The sequence below is a fragment of the Mus pahari genome, chromosome 5 (genome assembly GCF_900095145.1).
Source record: "Mus pahari chromosome 5, PAHARI_EIJ_v1.1, whole genome shotgun sequence".
Classification (NCBI taxonomy): Eukaryota; Metazoa; Chordata; class Mammalia; order Rodentia; family Muridae; genus Mus; species Mus pahari.
This window is the reverse complement of record NC_034594.1, coordinates 31,996,279-32,015,778: the sequence shown is the minus strand read 5'-3', so window position 1 is coordinate 32,015,778 and position 19,500 is coordinate 31,996,279. Positions and strand designations below refer to the sequence as shown.

The 19,500-nt window shown below is 40.3% G+C and overlaps 1 protein-coding gene across 3 annotated transcripts in view; it reads left to right on the top strand.

Annotated features, from left to right (window-relative positions):
• The window catches only part of Nab1 (NGFI-A binding protein 1), a 45,477-nt gene extending 34,463 nt beyond the window's left edge, over positions 1-11,014 (top strand). For 2 of the 3 annotated variants that reach the window (XM_021197748.2, XM_029538797.1), the window contains exons 5-8: positions 1,215-1,304; positions 3,197-3,359; positions 5,909-6,025; positions 8,991-11,014. In XM_021197748.2, coding sequence (XP_021053407.1) covers positions 1,215-1,304; positions 3,197-3,359; positions 5,909-6,025; positions 8,991-9,079 — 459 coding nt within the window. In that variant the 3' untranslated portion in view covers positions 9,080-11,014. The remainder of the gene's footprint in view (positions 1-1,214; positions 1,305-3,196; positions 3,360-5,908; positions 6,026-8,990) is intronic. The other variant, XM_029538798.1, reaches the window with a different exon arrangement.
• The last annotated feature ends 8,486 nt before the right edge of the window (positions 11,015-19,500 follow it).

Below are 19,500 nucleotides of genomic sequence, written 5' to 3'. Positions count from 1 at the left end.
ACAGGTACTGAAGGGAGGACAGGCACTGTAGGGAGGACAGGTACTGTAGGGAGGACAGGCACTGTAGGGAGGACAGGTACTGTAGGGAGGACAGGCACTGTAGGGAGGACAGGCACTGTAGGGAGGACAGGCACTGTAGGGGAGGACAGGTACTGTAGGGAGGGCAGGTACTGTAGGGAGGACAGGCACCGTAGGGAGGACAGGTACTGTAGGTCATTGTAAGCTCATCCTGACAAACGGGACTCAAGGGCAGCACTGGGAAATTCAAGTTGGGTGGCAATTTAATTTTTCTTTTACTTTAGGTCTTTATCAGGCAGATTATCAACAAACAATAAAAAATGTGGCAATATGGCGATTTACTGAATTTCTAAAACAAACTCTCTTTGGGACTTTAGAGCAGTACAAATCATGGCACTACAGAAGCTTACACAACTGTCATATATAAGCCCGAGGGTAATATACAAGCTTATGCAATTGTAATATATTAACTTTTGTATGTCAAAACAAAAATAATTAACAAAAAAATTTTTTAAAAGGCCAACAGTTCCCAGTCCTGGCAGGGAAAGTGACACCGAATGAAGCCCATAAACCATCCAAACCCGGCCTTTAACCTCTGGTTCTTAACCTGCGGCTCAGATGGCCTGCATGCCACACACTTTCTAAGATTCATAACTGCAGCAAAATTACAGTAGTGAAGTATCAGCAACATGATGGTACAGTTGAGGACCACTGCAACAATGTTAGACAGCAAAGGTGGCTTCCAGGTGGAGGGTTCTGCCTCTTGATGCTTTTTGTACTGGATAATCAAGACTATAGAAAGATGCTACTTTCATAGAAATACTTCAGTGCTTTTCATAAAGTTAGAAGTAGGAAAAAAGTTCTGAGTGTCTGGTGTGAGCATGTGAGCTGGTTCAGCGGGTGAGCAGGTGAGTGTGGGGTAGGGGGCGGTGAGTATGTGTAAGCGGATGCTGGTTGGGACTCTTGTCTCTGTGGTCACAGAGTCTGCTTGCCAGTGCTAGTGCTAGAGAGCATTGGATTTCCCTTCTTGTTCGTTTGCAGTTTTACTGTAGAAAATAAGACACGGTGGCTTCGAAGACCGAAATACAATATTCTACATTAAGATCTCAGATTATTTACTACTCAGGGCAGAGGGCTGTCTTTGCTTTGTGTGGTGACAAAGTCTGAATCTCTGGGCCTTATGATCTGCCCCACAGGATGGATTTCCCGACTTCCAGGAATCTGTGCCAACACTCTTCCAGCAGGCCAGAGCCAAGAGCGAGGAGCTTGCAGGGCTCGGTTCACAGGTAAGGCACCTGCCTTGACTGTCATGAAATAGCTATAGGTTGGGGGTAGGTGGGTGCTTCAGCTAGCTTCCGCTTGAGGTTTGTGAGGATACAGTTTGTTTCTGCTTGTTGTTAAATGTCTTCTGGTCCTCAGCTTTATCTGTATGATGGCAGGAACATCTTGGTTTCATTTGGCTCATGAACAAAATCTGATAAGCTGTTACTTACTCTCTGTAGTTCTGTAGGAAGTGACACATTCTTTGAGTATCAGGGAAAACAGCCATTTTGGTACAACTCTTAGGTAAAATAGCACAAGATCTCCATAACATATTGTCAACATTGCAACTCTTACCCCATTTAAAGGATTGCTGAAGAATTGTTAAATTAGTGTGTAGCTTTGGATAATTTTATTAAGTTCTGTGTGTATGTCACGGGGTGCATGCTTATGTGGGTGCACAAGGGTGCTGGGATGAGTACTCACGTGTGCACCTGTTTATAGAGGCCAGAAGGAAGCCTTGGGTGTGGTTCCTCAGGATCCACCCACCTTGATTTTTTGAGACAGGGCTCTTGTTGGCCTTGTTCTTATTCGTTCTGCTAGCTGGCTGCAGAGCCCCAGGGACCCACCTGGACCTGCCTCCCCACTGCTGGGGTCATGGCTCATACCTCCCAGCTCAGTTCTTCACGTGGGTGCTGGGATTTGAACTTGGTTTCTCAGGCTTCTGCAGCCAGTACCATGTGCTGCAATAGCCATCCTCCTTCCCTACAATCTTAGTAAATTTTTAACTATATATGTGCTCAGAAATGGACATTTCCAAAGTCCATGTGTGAATGTCCCTTGTAGACAGAACTGCAGACCTGGTTGCAGGCCCATTTAGTATTGCCAAGCCTTGCTACTGTGTTTCCCTCCCAGAATGGCCTGTTGAAATGTCCTCAGTTAACTGGTTGAAATGAAGTTATTGTTACCTTTGATCTGGTTTGTACATGTTTAGAAAAGTAATAAAGATTTTTCTCCTATATTTTAATCCATTATGTGTTCCATCTATTGATTTTTAAAATTGTGAATCATGACTTTTGTAACCAATTTTACATAGTGGCATTCTTATAGTACTTTTATATAACATAATAATGAATCATATCTGCATTTTGACTATTACTTCATTGGCAAATGTCATATAGACACACTGCTTTGAATATCACATGCAAGTGATTTAAAGCAGAACATAGGAAAGGAGCTTCTGAACCACGTGCAGAGGTGACTTCATATGTCACACGCCAGCCTTCTGTTTCAAACATGTCCATCTCTGCGTGGTTTGGGAATACTGCTTCACTCTGCGATGGAGGCAGAGGTCCTTGCTGGCGGGGATGCGTCTCTGCATAATTTGCATTGTTTAATTTTGGTGGGAGGTGTGTTTGTCTTGTTCTTCTAGACAAGCATTTTACACCTTTTCTCCTCCAAGCAGGCTGTCATCATAGCAGAATCTGGGTAGCGCCAGATCCTAAAATAAGATGCCAGGATTTCACCCCGTGCTCAGAGCAGTTGACAGCAGATGTTGCTGATGCTCTTAGGCTCTTTTTTTCCTTCTTCTTTCTTTCTTGATTTCTTTTTTTTTTAGAAAGAAGGGGAAATCCTTTAAAGGACTCAGAAGCTTGGGAATCAAAGTGAAGGTTACATTGGCTTTGAGTTTACATAGAGTTCTCTTTATGGGACTGAAAGGAAACCTTTTGAACAAACCTGGTGTCTTACATGACACAAGCATGCAGTCATAGTTATGGAGGCAATCATACCACAGGAAGTGTGAGCTCCTTTTAATAAATACTAAATACATTCGTTGCTGTCTCAAATTAGCAGCATCAGGCCATGAAGAAATCCAGAGCTCTGTAGTTATTGCTTTTATCTTTGCTTTACTCACTAGCAGGCTGAAAAGGGGATGGCGAAGCAGATGGAGCTCCTGTGTGCCCAGGCCGGGTATGAGAGGCTGCAGCAGGAGAGGAGACTCACGGCCGGGCTCTACAGGCAGAGCTCCGGCGAGCAGAGCCCTGATGGCGGCCTGCCTTCTGATAGCTCTGATGGACAAGGTGAGCCTCTGCAGTGACTGGCCTTCAGAGCCACTTGCCTTTCAGAGAGAAGTGGGGAGAATGGAAGGGGCTAAAAGCTTTATGTTTTGAAGGGATCATATCTGTGGAAATCCATTTTTACTAGTCCCTTTTCAAAGGAAAGTAGTCATCCTGCATCCTGTATATTTTAATTTCTAAAAGTCCTTAAGTTTTATTTTTCCTGTACTATAGTGTGCGCACGTGTCTTGTAGAGGCTTGGTCAGGACAGGGATGTGAGTATACAGCCCATTTCCCCAAAGAAACAGCTTCCATCAAAGATACTTCTTTGCTGATAGCACCTATTTCCTGTGCTGGCTGGGATTGAACCCAGGGCCTTCCACCGAGGTACACCTTCACCTTTTCCAAATGACAGAAACAGCTTTCTTTAAATTTCAGAAATCAATTTGTCTAAAACGTATATTTGCTTCCTAACACAAGTCTGTGCTAGAAAGCTGAATCATGAATGTTTTTACTACTCTGAAAAAAAAATTTTTTTTTGGCTATTTCTCATATCTTCAGCATGAAGAAAACCCCATGCCATTGTCATCCACTCATTGAAAAGGTTTTTTGAAGTGTTTTCTATGTGCCAGGCAGGCCTCCAAGGCCAGAAGACAGAGCAGTGCAAAAAACATCCTTGCTTATGCACAGCTTAGCTTCGAGTAGCGAGGAATAGTGTGTAACCCTGTAAATCGGTCCTGCAGCTTCAATATCAGTAAATAGTATACTGAAAGATATTGTCTTATTTTATGTATTATTTACTTTCTAGTAAGTGCTTAGTATTGTTAATAATTTCTTTTAACAAGTAAGAGTTCATCTTTTAAAGAATGATCTAAGTTCATACAAAGTAACAGGTTTTCATGTGGTACTCCATGTAGTAACTTCCTCCCTCTAACAAGCCCCTTGTAACACAAACCATATTACCCCCTCTCCCTTCACCCTCCCATAAAATCCCTTCTTCCTGTCATCCCCTTTCTGCTTTCATCACACACACACTCACATACACACACACACACACACACACACACATGCATGCACGCACACGTATGCATATGTGTGTGTGCATCTAGGTTCAACATACAAAAGAAACTGTGGAGTTTGTCTCTCAGTTTGGCTAACCTCACTAAATGTAATATGATTCTCATCCCATCTGCTTCCCTGTGTTATCATTTCACTTTTCTCTCTGGCTGGCTGAATAAAACTCCCCCGTGCACCTGTACCTTGTGTTCCTTATCTGTTATTCTGCTGGTGGACATCTGGGCCTGATGATATATCTTGGCTGTTGAGGAGTGCAGCGATAAGCGGATGCTCGCACATCTCTGTTGTAGGGTTTCCAGAACACTGCAGGCATGTATGCAGGCGTGGTAGAGCTGGGTTGCATGGAGGCTGTTTTTCGTTTTCTGTGAGCCCTCCATACTGGTTTTCAAGGTGGCTGCACCAGTGTTCACTGTCACCAGCAGTGAGCAGGGATTTCTTGCCCTGTGTCTTCTCTGGCACTTGCTTGCTCAATGTTAGCCACTCTGACTAGAGTGATGCAGAATTTTAATTTTAATTTGCATTTGCATGATAGCTGAGATGTTGAGCCATTTCTCAGATACTCAGGAAGTGTGTATATTTCTTCTTTGCAGAATTACCTTGCCATTTCATTAGTTCAGTTATTAATGGCTGGTTAGAGGTTTTTGTGACTGATTTCTGCACTCCTTTATATGTCATGGATGTTAATTCTGTCTGACGTGTATTGGCAAAGATATTTTTCCAATTCAAATAAGAATACCTCGTTAGTAAGCATTCTCTAGTCATGAAACGAAATGTCACCTTCAATCACAACACCAGAGTAAAACAAAGATTTCCTTTCTAACCCCTGACAGAAACGTTCTTAGCTGAGGTCTTCTTTAGCTTCTCTGACCCTTCTTTGTGGCTGAGAATTCACATATAAGAAGAGACAATTATGAACGATTTGATTAATTTATGACACTAGGATAACTTGCTGTGGCATAGTAATTTGCTGTGACAGATAATCTAATATGATGTATAATGCATTTTTAGTATTTGTACTAATTATTTTTTCATGGATTATTTAAAAAACAAAACAAAACTATAATTGGCCCAAAGCATTCTCTGCCTCTCTACTATTAAATGTGTGTTAGTTAATAGCATGCCCTAGTATATGGTTATTAAGAAAATGTCTTACAGGGGAGCTGTATTAACTCAGTGTTAGAGGGCTTGTAGAAATGTCCATCTCTTGTTCCATTCATCTTAGTTCTTAAGTATCCCCCAACAGTTTGTATATGCCAGGTACTAACATTAATGACGTGCCATTTTCCTCCTAAGTTATTATTTTAAATGTCATTTCCTGGCTATTATAAATGCCGCAGGGTCTCTTGATTCTTCTCATTCTCAGTAAGGTGTGTTCTGGCAACTTGTGAATATTTATCTATAAAATCAAACAGAAACCAAACAAAAAAATCACAGGGACTGTTTAAAATGTTACTTTGTTTTCTTTTTCCTTTTTTTTCTTTCTTTCCTTTCATTAGGAGAAAGACCTTTGAATCTCCGAATTCCTAGTGTGCAGAACAGACAGCCCCATCATTTTGTGGTGGATGGGGAGCTGAGCAGGCTTTACTCCAGTGAGGCGAAGTCCCACTCCTCAGGTGAGAATGCAGTCTGCAACCAGAGAAAACCTGAACAGCATTCCCTTAGCCCTGCTCTCCCACTTCTGTCCCCACTGAACTGTGTCACTTGTCAGTTCCCCTTGGGAATTATAGATTGCTAAAATGTTAGCCAGCCTCTTTGAGAATCATAACAGTATAAGGAATGTCAGGGAAGAGTTGTAAAGGTTAAGACGATTTGACTAGCTATGGGTTTTGACCTGAAGTTAGTTTAAGCTGAGTGGTTATGCTGAGGTGGACTGGCTTTCCTTTCCTGACAGTGCTGTGGTGTGTCACGGGCATGTTCTGTATGTCCTTGTGCTGAGAGAGCGTTGAGTACCAGGACCTGACTTTTTGCGCAGATGCATTTTAGGGTGAGGTTGACGGGTGTCTGAAATAATAAGCACATCTGTATACTCTAGTAAAATGAGTCCGATATCAGTAGATAGTGGCTGCCAGCAACAGCAAGGAGAGTCTGGCATCACTCAGTCTCTGAATAAAAAAGTAACTTTAGGAATCACTTGGTCAGAGTCACTGATTGTATAGATGGGGAAGTTGAGATAGGACAGTTCACTGGGTTTGTCTGTTAAGTCAGGGGAACCTGTCTTTGCAGCTGATGGTCCATTGAGGACCTACTGTGAAGTTTATCCATAGAGTCTGTGTCTTTATGTTCATGCTCCTAGGGGCAGATGCTAAAAAGCCTAATGTCCTGAATAATGTTCTGTACCTTGACCACCTGGCCACTGTTTCACACTGACTGTCAAAGAAGTTGAGGATGGAATTACCCTAACTTGATAGCAAATTGGTCTCATATCTTAAGCAACATGAAAACACAACCTCTTCTTTAAAGTTCTTAACAGACTCACATGTTCCCTACAAAACCAGATGGCTTTGAATTCTTTACGTAAAAGAAATAGCGCAATTACATTGGTCATATTTGTCTCACCCTGGTGATACACTTTGTATCGCTGCTACACAGAGATTTAGTTAAGCTGGGACTTTACATAGAACAGAACAAAGTAATTCCTAAGGAGGAGTTTTGGCTTTTTGTTAAGATTTAATTTTAGTTGGTTTTTTCCTGAGTGTTTTACACAGTATACTTTGATCATACTTCTCTCCTTCCACAGCCTCCCCCAGATGCCACCCCAACCTCATTACTCACCCAACTTCTCTTAAGAAAAAAAAAAAAAAAAAAAAAAGAATAGGGCTGGAGAGATGGCTCAGTGGTTAAGAGCACTGACTGCTCTTCCAGAGGCCCTGAGTCGAATTCTCAGCTCCTACATGGTGGCTCACAACTAACAGCAACAGTGTGCTCACATATATAAAATAGATAAATCATTTTTAAAAAGAATAAAGCGCCAGGCATGGTGGCACACGCCTTTAATCCCAACACTTGGAAGGCAGAGGCAGGCAAATTTTTGAGTTCAAGGCCAGCCTGGTCTACAGATTGAGTTCCAGGACAGCCAGGGCTACACAAAGGAACCTTGTCTCGAAAAACCAAAAAAGAAAAAAAAAGCATAACAAAAGCATTCCCTCCAGATCCCACAAACAGAACAAAAATCCACATGAAATTCAATTCGCGTTAGCCAGTGCCTCCAGAACATGGGGCAAGGCCTGGACACTGCAGTTGATAAGTACCCAGGATCAGTCCACTGAGAAAAACTTAATTGAAAAAAAAATGAGTAGAAATAACACAGTTTCCATGCAGCAAGAGCCCAGACTTGACAAAGAAATCCCCGCTTCTCACAGATACATCTGTAAAGTGAATACCTCACAGGGTTTTTGTAAACAAGAGAGTTTGAGTTGTATGACGGGTAAAAATTAAAATGTTGTGGCTGTTTTCTTACTCCTAAGTGCACTTCTAAATCCCTTTTTTGTATAGAGAGGGTTCTTGCATATATTGAACCACCTATATTCAAGTTAAGAGCATTGGTTCCCTTTCTACTGCCCTTTCAAGGTGTGTGTGTGTGTGTGTGTGTGTGTGTGTGTGTGTGTGTGTGTGTTGTGACGTCCATATTTTTACATGTATGTATAGTACATATATTATTGAAATAACTATTCATAAAACTCCATGGAATCATTAGTTATGAAAGTAACCTTTATTCCCACTTATCCCAATTTTGAATGCCATGGCTAGAAGAACTTTTAGAAATTGTTTTATATTTAAAATTGAAGATGTATTCCTGTTTCAATTTAATGATAAATATTTTAGCTATTAACATTTGTATATAAATGACCAGTTTGATTCTGTATACTTAACACAGTTAACTAAGCATTTTTGGAAAGGTCTCTCTGGAGACTGGAGAGATGACTCAGTAATTAAGAGTGCTGACTCCTCTTCCTGAGTACCTGGGTTCAATTCCCAGTATCCACATGGCAGCTCACCACTGTCTGCTATTCTACCTCCAGGGTTTCAATACTTTCATGCAGGCAAAACTCCAATACACATAAAATAAGATAAATTTAGAAAGGTCTATGGATTCATGTATGTCTTGTCCTTGTCACTCATCCTATTCAATGTCTATACTCTCCTCATTTTATAGGTAAGACACAAATCTCAGCTATGTAACTTATCCCAATTAGTTTATGCCTAGCAGTTGGTGCAGTTGGGGTCTAAATAAAACTATGGGTTTGGTTTTGGTTTTGTTTGTCTGTCTGTCTTGATTTTTGTTTGTTTTTCATGAAATGGGCTCATTTTATGTGACCTTGGCTGGCTGGAAACTCTGCACATAGCCCAAGTTGACCTGGAACTTAAAGTAGTCCTCCTGCCTCAACCTCCCTGAGTCCCGGAAATACATCACTACCATGTTCAGCCACAACCCATGCCTTTAACAACTAAATAAAATTTCATCTGGAATTTCATAATTATGAATAGTTAATGTTTGCTAGGAAGTTTGGGGTTTAATAACTTGATGTTGTAGTCCACTGATTTCAAATTCCCAACTCTTTCTGGTTTTGTTTTATGCAGAGAGCCTTGGGATTTTAAAAGACTACCCTCACTCTGCATTCACCTTGGAAAAGAAAGTTATTAAAACAGAGCCCGAAGACCCAAGATAGCTGAGACGCTCCTGCTGTTCTCTGGAAATGGCACCAGATTCAAGGATAATGCTCCATCATAGATTAAGCCTTAATAACCAGTGTTGCCTCATTCAGCTCACAGACCATAGCCAAAGCATAAGAACTCACACAAGTCTGTGGACATCAGGACAAAGCAACAACCACAGAAGAGGGAATCAAGAGAGTATTGCAACGTAACAGGCACTGACCACTTACCTTCCTGTGTAAGCTGCTTGTGTGGAAAGGCTCAATATCGTAGGCATTCACTATTTAAGAATGTACAACATGTCTTTGTAATTTATAGAAACAAGTCTAGATGTTGATACCTTGTGGTCTAATAGATGTGGATACCATTCATTTTACTTGAAATTTTGTTGTCTACTTTAAGTGTATTTACCATAAATGTTACTTGTCAGCAATTAGAACTTTTGCAGTCATAGAAAGAAAGTCTGGGCAATGTAGTTATTGGCAAGGTGACTGAAGAAAGATGGAAGATAAATACACAATTTACACCAAGGAGAAGAGTGTGTGTTTAATACTTGATAACATTGATTTTGATTAATAGGAAATATGTAGCTGTCACTAAATAATGTCACTTTCATTGGTTTAATCAATGCAAAAATTAAAAATTGGAGTAACATTCCCAAGATGAGGTAGGCTATATTTATGGCAGCTGCTCAAGATGTAACAAAGGTTGGACAGAGGACATGAAATAAATGGGTTATTGTGTAAAAGTCTTGATTTAAAAACATTGATATTTCAGAATATGTTAAACAAATTAAGGCATAGTAAGATAGCCCTAAATGTGATAAAGATGATGATGTGGGTGAATGGACATGGAATGTGTGTCTTGTTTTTAGTTCTGCTTTAGATCATGCTATGGTAGATATGAGTTCCTAATCTGTTATACTGAAATCCGTTGGCCAGATGTTAGGTGAGATGTAGGCACCACCATAGGCTCTAAGCACTGTCACATAGATAGTCACTTTCCAATTTGATCTGTAGAAGAGTTCTACAGTAGAAACACCAGTAAACAGCCTTTCTCCCATTACCAGGCTTTCCCTCCTAGATGATTCTATTGGACCATAGCACTTTGCCCACTAAAAAGTCTCTTAGGGACCATGTGGCTCCGTTTCTACCGTGAGGTTGATGATTGTGGTCTCACTGTCCACCGTGTGTAGAGCTAGTGCGATACCATTTAAATAGAATGTTCAGTTTGTAATATTAGCCACTGTATACAAAGTATCCGTATACTTTCACGAACCGTTTCCTGTGTTCCATAATCTATTTTGAGAAATTTTGTGGTCCTTTTTCTTTCTTTGTTTTTTTAAAAAAAAACAAACAAACAAAAACAGAAAACAAAAAAACTATGTCTTACAGTTCAAGTTCATAGATTTTAACATGCAAGTTTGAAAAGCTGCAGTAGTCTGCCAGCTGATCTGTCTCTCCTGCACCTGTAACCTGCAGTTTTAAATCCAGAAGAAAGTCTCCTTAAGTAGCATACTTTTCTGACTTCCAAGCTTAGAGATAAAGAAGAAGCACACACACACACACACACACACACACACACACTCACAAACACTCACACTCACACACACACAAATTTTCAGTAGAATACAATTTTTATCTTGTGAACACTAATGTATTAAACTTGCTAAACATTAAAGCAAATAATATATATTTTTATTTGAATGGTATATATAAATTAGATGTTATAACTAGTGGGGTGTTCTTCATTTCGTTTAAGATACTTCCACTGAACAAGGTCAATTGGTTACCTCAGTATTACAGCCAATATAACCCAAGGGACCATTTCTCCCTAAGTCTGTGTTATTCTTTATTGTGTGAATTCTGCATTTTTGTGATTCCTAAAACTGTTGAAGAGATGAGTGAACTTGCTTCCTGTGGCAATAAAGGATCTCTCTGCCTCACAAATCCTTGCTTAGAGTGCTTTGCATAGCACATGTTGTTCGTCTATACTGCCTCCCTTACCGCATGTCAGGGGACAGGATGAGCTTCCATCTTTTTTTCTGTGACACTGAGAGTTAAGCCCAGAGGCTCTACCACTGATAGGCCCAGCACTCATGTTTTGTTTTTATTCTGAGACAGGCTTCCTAACTTGCCGCAGCTGGCCTTGAACTCGCTCTGTAGACCGCACAGGCGGTGGTCACCTGAGGAGGCCTGTCCGAGCCTGTGCTTCACGCATTTCACTTTTGAAAGGGCAGAGTGCTTCTGCCTCAGCACCATGCGGTTGGTGGCTTTGATGCAGCTCTGAATCTTCAAAAGAAAGCCAACCAGGTTGTCAACCCAATGAGAGCAGGAGCCCTAGTCTGTCTCTTGTAGATTCAAGAAAATACATCAGCAAATCTTTAATGAAAGTCCACTTCTGACCCAGTGCTGTGCAAGGGTTGGTTCTGGGGACCCAAGAACGGGTATTTGCTGTTATCTCTGGGCGTTCTCATGAATGACATTCTCCAGTGGCCTTCATGCTAACAAAGGATGACTCAGTGTCCACTGTTCTTGAAAACACCCATTAATCTAAAAAAAAACCTTGATGATAACTGTTTCCATAGTGACCGTGCAAGACAAACATCCCTGACACCTAAGTGATCAGAGGCTGACACTGTGATAATGTTTTCATTTCTAAATGTGCGACGGCTAAATCTTCCAGGTCACCCCTGGATTCTGCTTTGACTGACTTACAGAAATGAGCAAAACAATCACTTGGTTCTTGTGCAGAAAATATGAAATCATAATTTAAGTTCATGATTCTTTTAAATTAGTCTTATGTTCTACTTAAATATATTTTTCTGTCTATTTTTACCATAGCTTTAGAAAGAATGATAAACAGTAGCTGGTTTTGTTATAAATTCATTAAAACTCCTACCTTCTTTCGTATTTTCATATCTGGTAGGCCACAAAATTCTTGAGCATTACAATATTCTTTTGAATTCTGGTCTCTTAGCAGTGCCTGATTCCTTGGTCATTTTTTCTAAGACAGTTCTTCTGACAGCTCCATTTATGTCCAGATCTCACTTTAAGACGTAAAAGAGCTCATTTCTGCCAATTCATCCTCAACCAAAAGAAAAGTTTAATATTTTTGTAGTGATTCAATATGATGTTTAGAACAGAAGCATTTAAAAATAACTCACCAAGTACTAATCTTGGTTTTTTAGCATTCACATGAAATGCTACTTACCATTAGCTTTCTCTTTTTATTTTTAAAATATTTCATTGATTTTTTTTTTAATTTTTAAAGTAGTTAATGGGGCCAGTGTGATGATGCCCACTTTTAATTAGTCCTTGAAGGTTAAGGTGGGGCAACTGTAGTTTGAGTTTGGCCTACACAGGAAGACTCAGTTGCAAAAGGAAAAAACATTAATTGGTAAATAAAAATTGTACATATTCAAGTGTATAACATGAGTTATCTACCTGTTTTGAAAATGTGTTCATTGTGTGTGCATGGCGTGTGTAACACATGTGCTGTGGCATACATGTGGGGGAGGATAGCTTGGTGGAGCTGGCTCAGTATTGAAACAAGATAGTAGGTTCGTGAGCCACCTTGACAGCGCTGATTATTTAATTTCTGTACACAGGGCATCCTGATTGCCACAGACAAATTAAGACAGCTCAGTGGACTCTGGCTGTGCTTGATGGACACTTACCATTCTTCAGTTTGCTTGCCTTTGCTAAACGCTCAGTAGAGTGTTTTAAATTCTACACAGCATCACAAAACAAAGATTTTTAGAAACATTTTTAGAAACTGGGAAAGACATAAATACTACTTTATGTTCTAGAACTTTAATCCACTTTCTATGGTTCTAGAGTTGAACCCAGCACCGCATGCATGCACGATGAACACGGCCACCGAGCTATGCTCTCAGTCCCTATTTTTAAATCTTTATAATTGCTCTCTAGTTAAGTTTTTCATTGTGCCTTCTCCAAAGAATCAACTTGCTTTTTTACAACTCCAAAGAAATGTCATGGTGGATGCTGCCATCTAAATCTGATGCTTCAAAATGTAGGTTTTGCAGGTAACATTGGTACAAGATAGAAATGCAGCAACAAAAGCTTAAAAAAAAAAAATGCCCTGGAGTCTCCACTGTTAACCAAGGAGTGTCAAATTCCAAGTTTCCTGGTAGTCCAAACAATTTGCTAATCAACCCCATAAGCAGCGTTGCTGTGGTAAGAACCCATGACACTATAAATTAGACTGTGCTTCATATTTACACATTGTGAAACCTTGTGAGTCATCTTTGTATTAAAATTTTTACACCTCATAGATGTAGGTTTCAAGTGCCGTGTTTAGCACCCACACATAATCCAAGCAAGGAATGCCCTTCTCTTCTAACTGTTGCAGCCTCTTCTAACTGTTGCAGACACCTCTCTTGGCAGGTCCCTTGGGCTTAAGTACAGAGGAAGCTGCTTAGGCAGTGCGTGTGTAGGTGGAGTCCTGCCAGTAACTGACTCAGCATAAGCTTGGTAATTTTCTGAGGGTAAATGCTATCAACTGTCACCTGTGGTCTAGCACTGAACCTGTGCTGGTCCTTCCCAGACAAAAAGAGTTCTTTGTAAAGATGTTCTCACACACAGGCGCTGCTGAATGTCACCGTTTGAGTTTTATCTCCCTCTGACATGCATACTCCCACTCTCAGGTCCTGACGCAGACAAAAGTGATTTTCCCATCCACAATGGATGCTGACAAGGCTATCCTTGCCCTTTCAGACAGTCTTCTGTTATCAAAATGTGTCTGTGTGTTCATTGTATGAATCCATCTTACGTGCATCAGCTAACATGGGTTCTTTGGCTTTATTGATAAGGCACAAGGCAGAGTGATGAGATTGTGCTATCACAGATCCTTGAACTAAAGTTCTTAGGGTAGTTAATGGCGATTTCCAGTTAGAATTAATACTGAGGGTAAAATGAATGGGAAACACCTAATTTTTCAAAGATCATCTTCGATATTGCAATGGGAAGGATGAAGGGTTTCTTTTGCCAAGACTAAGTTTATGAATGATAGTTGGTTTACATGGGAAAAGTTCATTTTTTTCCTTTGGTTTCTTACTAAAGGTAAGTTCTGTTTCATGAGGCACATGACCTACAACAGATTAATCTTAAACTTCTAAGAACTGCAACGGTGATATATCACAAATCCACTGTTTCCTGGCACAGGGCCAACAGCTTCACATTTAATCGGCATAATCTGTAGATATTTATCATCTCAGCTATGCAGATGAGAAGACACATCCCTAAGGTATTAGTAATGGTTTCTATACACCTGGGCTAGTCCATGCTTCTGGTGCTAATATTCCTTAAATCCAAGGACATGCATGATACATAAACATGGCACAGTAAACACTACTTAAAGATTAGACTTAAATATTCACATATGACAAAAGTACCAGACATGCATAGAAATGATCACATTGATAACTGTGTGATCCAGTTAACTAAGTGTCAAGATTCCAGCAGAGGCTCTCTGAAGGAAATCAACACATGGAATTCCAAGGTGGAAGCTAGAAGTAAAATGACCCAACTGCTTGTGACTGTCATGTTGGAACCACCAAGGTGGGATGTGAAACAGGCACAAGCAGATACTGTTACAGATGAAGTAGAACATCTCTAAAGATTAGAGATGAAACTGGTGGCAAGGAGGGGTGTTCCCTTGGGAAACAATTAGAAGCATCTTAAGGAAGGAAATGAGGCTTTGGGAAGATCAGAAATATCCTAAAATAAAACAAGCTGGATCCTTGAGTGTTCTGAGGACATCCACAGGATTTAAGTGGACCTCTGGCTTGTTGCAAGAAGTGTGAGGCTGCTGTAGGAGCTGTCCAATCTGAGCTCAAACTGAACGCATGGAGAAAATGGAGTGGACTATATGCCGGTGTGGACAGTTCACTCAGACGTTTATTAAGTTGTTTGCCTTGAACATCCGGCACAGGGTTAGGAAGTGAAGATACTGAAGATCTTGAATTGTTCCCACCTCTACAGACACTTCCGTCTTTAGAAATGACTTTGTAGATTAAATGTCCAGCTTGTGACCATTGGTAGAAATTAACCACTGTTATGAACCAAGGAAAAATAGAGGCTTTACAAAGGAAATTTAAGAAAGGAAACCTTGATACTCAATATTTTGTTTGGGACAATTCTGGGGTCATTAGTATATGTGGAGAGTGCTAGCCTGCAGCTGTCAAAAAATAGAGTAGGCTGAAAATAGGGCAAGGGGTTAGACCGTGTAAGATCTGAGTGGGGTTATGGTCTTGATGTGAGTTTGACTCACATCAGAACCTATGTAAAAAGCCAGGTGTGGTGACACATGCTTGTAGCCTACTTGGTGATCAATGAGAGGGCCTCTCTCTATTCCCCCCAGCCCCCAAAAAGGATGGAACAACACAGGATGTTGTCTTATGGCCTTCATACATTTCTCTCTCTCTCTCTCTCTCTCTCTCTCTCGAACCCTGTAACTAGTGTTTGAGGTGTGTTTTTTGTGTATTGTATATGGAATACAAAGGAAGACAGTATTCAAATAGAAAAAAAAGGCAGCCACTTAGCTGTATTTCAGACCACGGTTCATTTTCTACCTCATTTGCATATGCAAATTTAATGTGGGAGGGGGCATCGTTAATTTTATTGTCTGGAACTCTGTTCTCCAGCCCTGTACCCAGTGAGGAATTTCTAGTTGCTCATTTATTTAAAGCTTGCAAGGTTAGCTTTATCATTACAGTTGTGACCTAAATAGTCCATTTATAAGCCAGCAAACCTGGCATCCTCAGTCTATGAAAGGAAAAACTACCAAGAGATTCCAGAACCCACTAATACTGAGAGGAGGAATAAATTTTCATGCTATGTGTTGCTTCTTTTCTGATTATCTTTTGTAATAAGGAAGGAAACTCAAGACTGTTTAAACGTGTATGTCTCCAGCCCCTCCACCCTCTCGATGCCAGCCAGTGCTAGGGCACTGCATAGTGAGCTGGCTATGCAGTGAGCAGAGAAGAAACAGTGTACATATAGATGGCTTAAGATAACTTCAAGCCCAAATAGAAATATCCTTTCTTACTGGTTACTTACATTGAGGGCCTTTTTTTAAAGACAAAAATATAATGGTGGTTTGGGTTGGTTTGGGTTGGTATTTTGTTTAAAAAAAGAAGCTCAAAGGCATGGTAGGTAAAGTGGTGCGTACCATTAATCCCAGCACTTGGGACGCAAAGGCAGGCAGCCCTCTGTGAGATGAAGGCCAGGCTGGTCTATAGAGTGAGTTCCAGGATAGCCAGAGGTGGATAGTAGGATCTTCTCTCAAAAACAAAAACAACCCCCCCCCAAACCAAAAACAAATCAAAACAAATAAAACAAAATCTCAAATATTCACTTCTTAAGTACAAAAAAACCATCATCCATGCTTTTCAGGCACATCCAATAAGAAGAAGAGAAGGAGCGATTCTTGGGCCAGAAATGTTTACAACTAAATACAGAGAGCACCATGAAAAGTACTTGGATTAGGCAAGAATTACAATGACCAATGCCCAGGCCCGTTCTTTACATTGGTTCAAGGATATGATCCTGGAAAATGGGCAACACTGAAGGCCATCTGGGCCATCTTCCCCAGCAACGGAGTTAAGGAGCTCTGTTCAGAACACACTGAGTCACTGGTCATCATAGAGCTACTTGGTATTGTTTAGAAACAAAAGCCCAGAGTGCAAGTAAAAAAATCTTACCCTTGTGAGCATCAGCTTTTTAAAAAAGCAGTTGAAACCAGGACATCTAATGAAAAGCTGAGCAATATGAAGGCGGCTATGGGAAAACTAGCTCATATGGGGGTAGAAGGACAACATCAAAGACACTAAGTAGCCAGAGAGGCAAGTGGCCAGCTGAGAGGGCAGAAAGAAGCCATGGGTTACAGGGTCACCAGTAATGTCAGGTAAGGATCAAAGTAGTATGAAACAGAATAATTGTGGAGAATCATTATTGTAATTGTTAAATGTAATATGCTAAAGTAGAATATAACAGTTTGATAAAAGTAAACTATAAACATTAATAATAGGCTTGATATAAGGTGTCTTTTCATATCTGAGTTATTGATTCTCTGATAAACATTCTGCCTTGTTTCATATCTATTGGTGTGATAAAACATCCTGACAAAAAGCAACTAAGGCAGGAAAGGGTGTGTTTGACTTACAGTTAGTTCCATATTACACTTTATGTTTGAGGGCAAGTAAAGGTGAGAACTCAGGCAGTTAAGTCACACTACATCTATAGTCAGGAGCAGAGAGAAATCAAAAGTACCCATGCTGCCTGTTTGCTACATCCTGCTCTTATCTATATTCTCCTTTTATCCCTCCTGCCAAGGGAATGAAACTACCCATGGTGGTCTGGATGTTAATATATCAATTGACAATGAAGACAGTCCGTCCACAAATATGGTTAGCTTCCAATCTAATAGACAATTATTCAGCTGAGACTCTTTTCTCAGGTGATTCTAAGATGTGCAAATGGATATTAATTTAAAACTAACCATTGGGACCATGAACCTCAGTTTGAAGTGTTTGAGATCACAGACTTCACCACAGCCTCAGAGTGGGAAGGTTTATTTCAAAAGTTGAAGTCTTGAATGACTGGAAACTGATTGAACACTCTGGGAAAACCACTAGAAAAGGCTTCCTGTTTATATCTGCACCCTGAGCTGGTCCTGTGCCACAGCACTCCTTACCCAAAAACTGCTGGGAAAGAGCAGGTCTTCCAGGCGTGCTGACAAGCCTATGAGCACAGGTAAGTCCACCACTTCTGCTCAAATTCCTGGCCCAAGAGGAACCCTCCCAGAGCCATCAGGAAACAGGAATTAAGGAACAGTTGGGGACAGGATCCTTCCGGTTTCCATCTGCACCCCGGAGCTGACCCTATGCCACAACTGTCCATACCCAAATTCCTCCCAGAGAGAATTGGTCTCCGAAGAGTTCTGACACACAGGCTTACAGGAGGGACAAGCCACAGTCTGAGACAGAAATACCAGCTAACACCAGAGATAACACTAGATGGCAAAAGGCAAGAGCAAGAACATAAGAAACAGAAACCAAGGCTACTTGGTTATCATCAAAATCCAGTTCTCCTACCACAGTGAGCGCTGGATACCACAACATACCAGAAAAGCAAGACTGATTTAAAGTCATATCTCATGATGATGATAGAGGACTTTAAGAAAGACATAAATACTCCCTTAAAGAAATACAGGTGAACATGGGTAAACAGGTAGAAGCCCTTAAAGAGGAAACATAAAAATCCCATAAAGAATTACAGGAAAANACAACCAAACAGCTGAAGGAATTGAACAAAACCATCCAGGATCTAAAAATGGAAATAGAAAAAAATAAAGAAATCACAAAGAGAGACAACCCTGGAGATAGAAAGCCTAGGAAAGAGATCAGGAGTCATAGATGCAAGCATCACCAACAGAATACAAGAGATAGAAGAGAGAATCTCAGGGGCAGAAGATAACATAGAAAACATTGACACAACAATCAATGGAAATGCAAAATGCAAAAAGTTCCTAGCCAAAACATCCAGGAATCCAGGACACAATGAGAAGACCAAACCTAAGGATAATAGGTATAGAAGAGAGTAGAGATTCCCAACTCAAAGGGTCAATAAATATCTTCAACAAAATTATAGAAGAAAACTTCCCTAACCTAAAGAATGAGATGTCCATAAACATATAAGAAGCCTACAGAACTCCAAATAGACTGGACAAGAGAAGAAATTCCTCCCGACACATAATAATCAGACTAACAAATGCAGTAAATAAAGATAGGATATTAAAAGCAGTAAGGGTAAAAGGTCAAATAACATATAAAGGCAGACCTATCAAAATTACACCAGACTTCTCATCAGAGACTATGAAAGCTAGAACATCCTGGGCAGATGTCATACAGACCCTAGAAGAACACAAAGAGCAAAACTCTCAATTACCATAGATTGAGAATCCAAGATATTTCATTATAAAACCAAATTTACATAATATCTTCACACAAATCCAGCAATACAAAGGATAATAGATGGAAAACTCCAACACAGGGAGAGAAACTTACAAAATGTAAAAATTTACACCATAGAAAAAAGCAAGAAAGTAATCTTTCAACAAACCCAATACAGGTTAGACACACAAACATAAAAATAACATCAAAAATAACAGGAAGCAACAATCACTATTCCTTAATATCTCTTAACGCCAATGGACTCAATTCCCCAATTAAAAAAAAAACATAGAATAACAGACTGGATACATAAGCAGGACACAATATTTTGCTGCATACAGGAGACCCCAGTGTCAAAGAAAGACACTACCTCAGAGTAAAGGGCTGAAAAACAATTTTCCAAGCAGATGGTCCCAAGAAACAAGCTGGAGTAGCCATTCTAATATCAAATAAAAACAA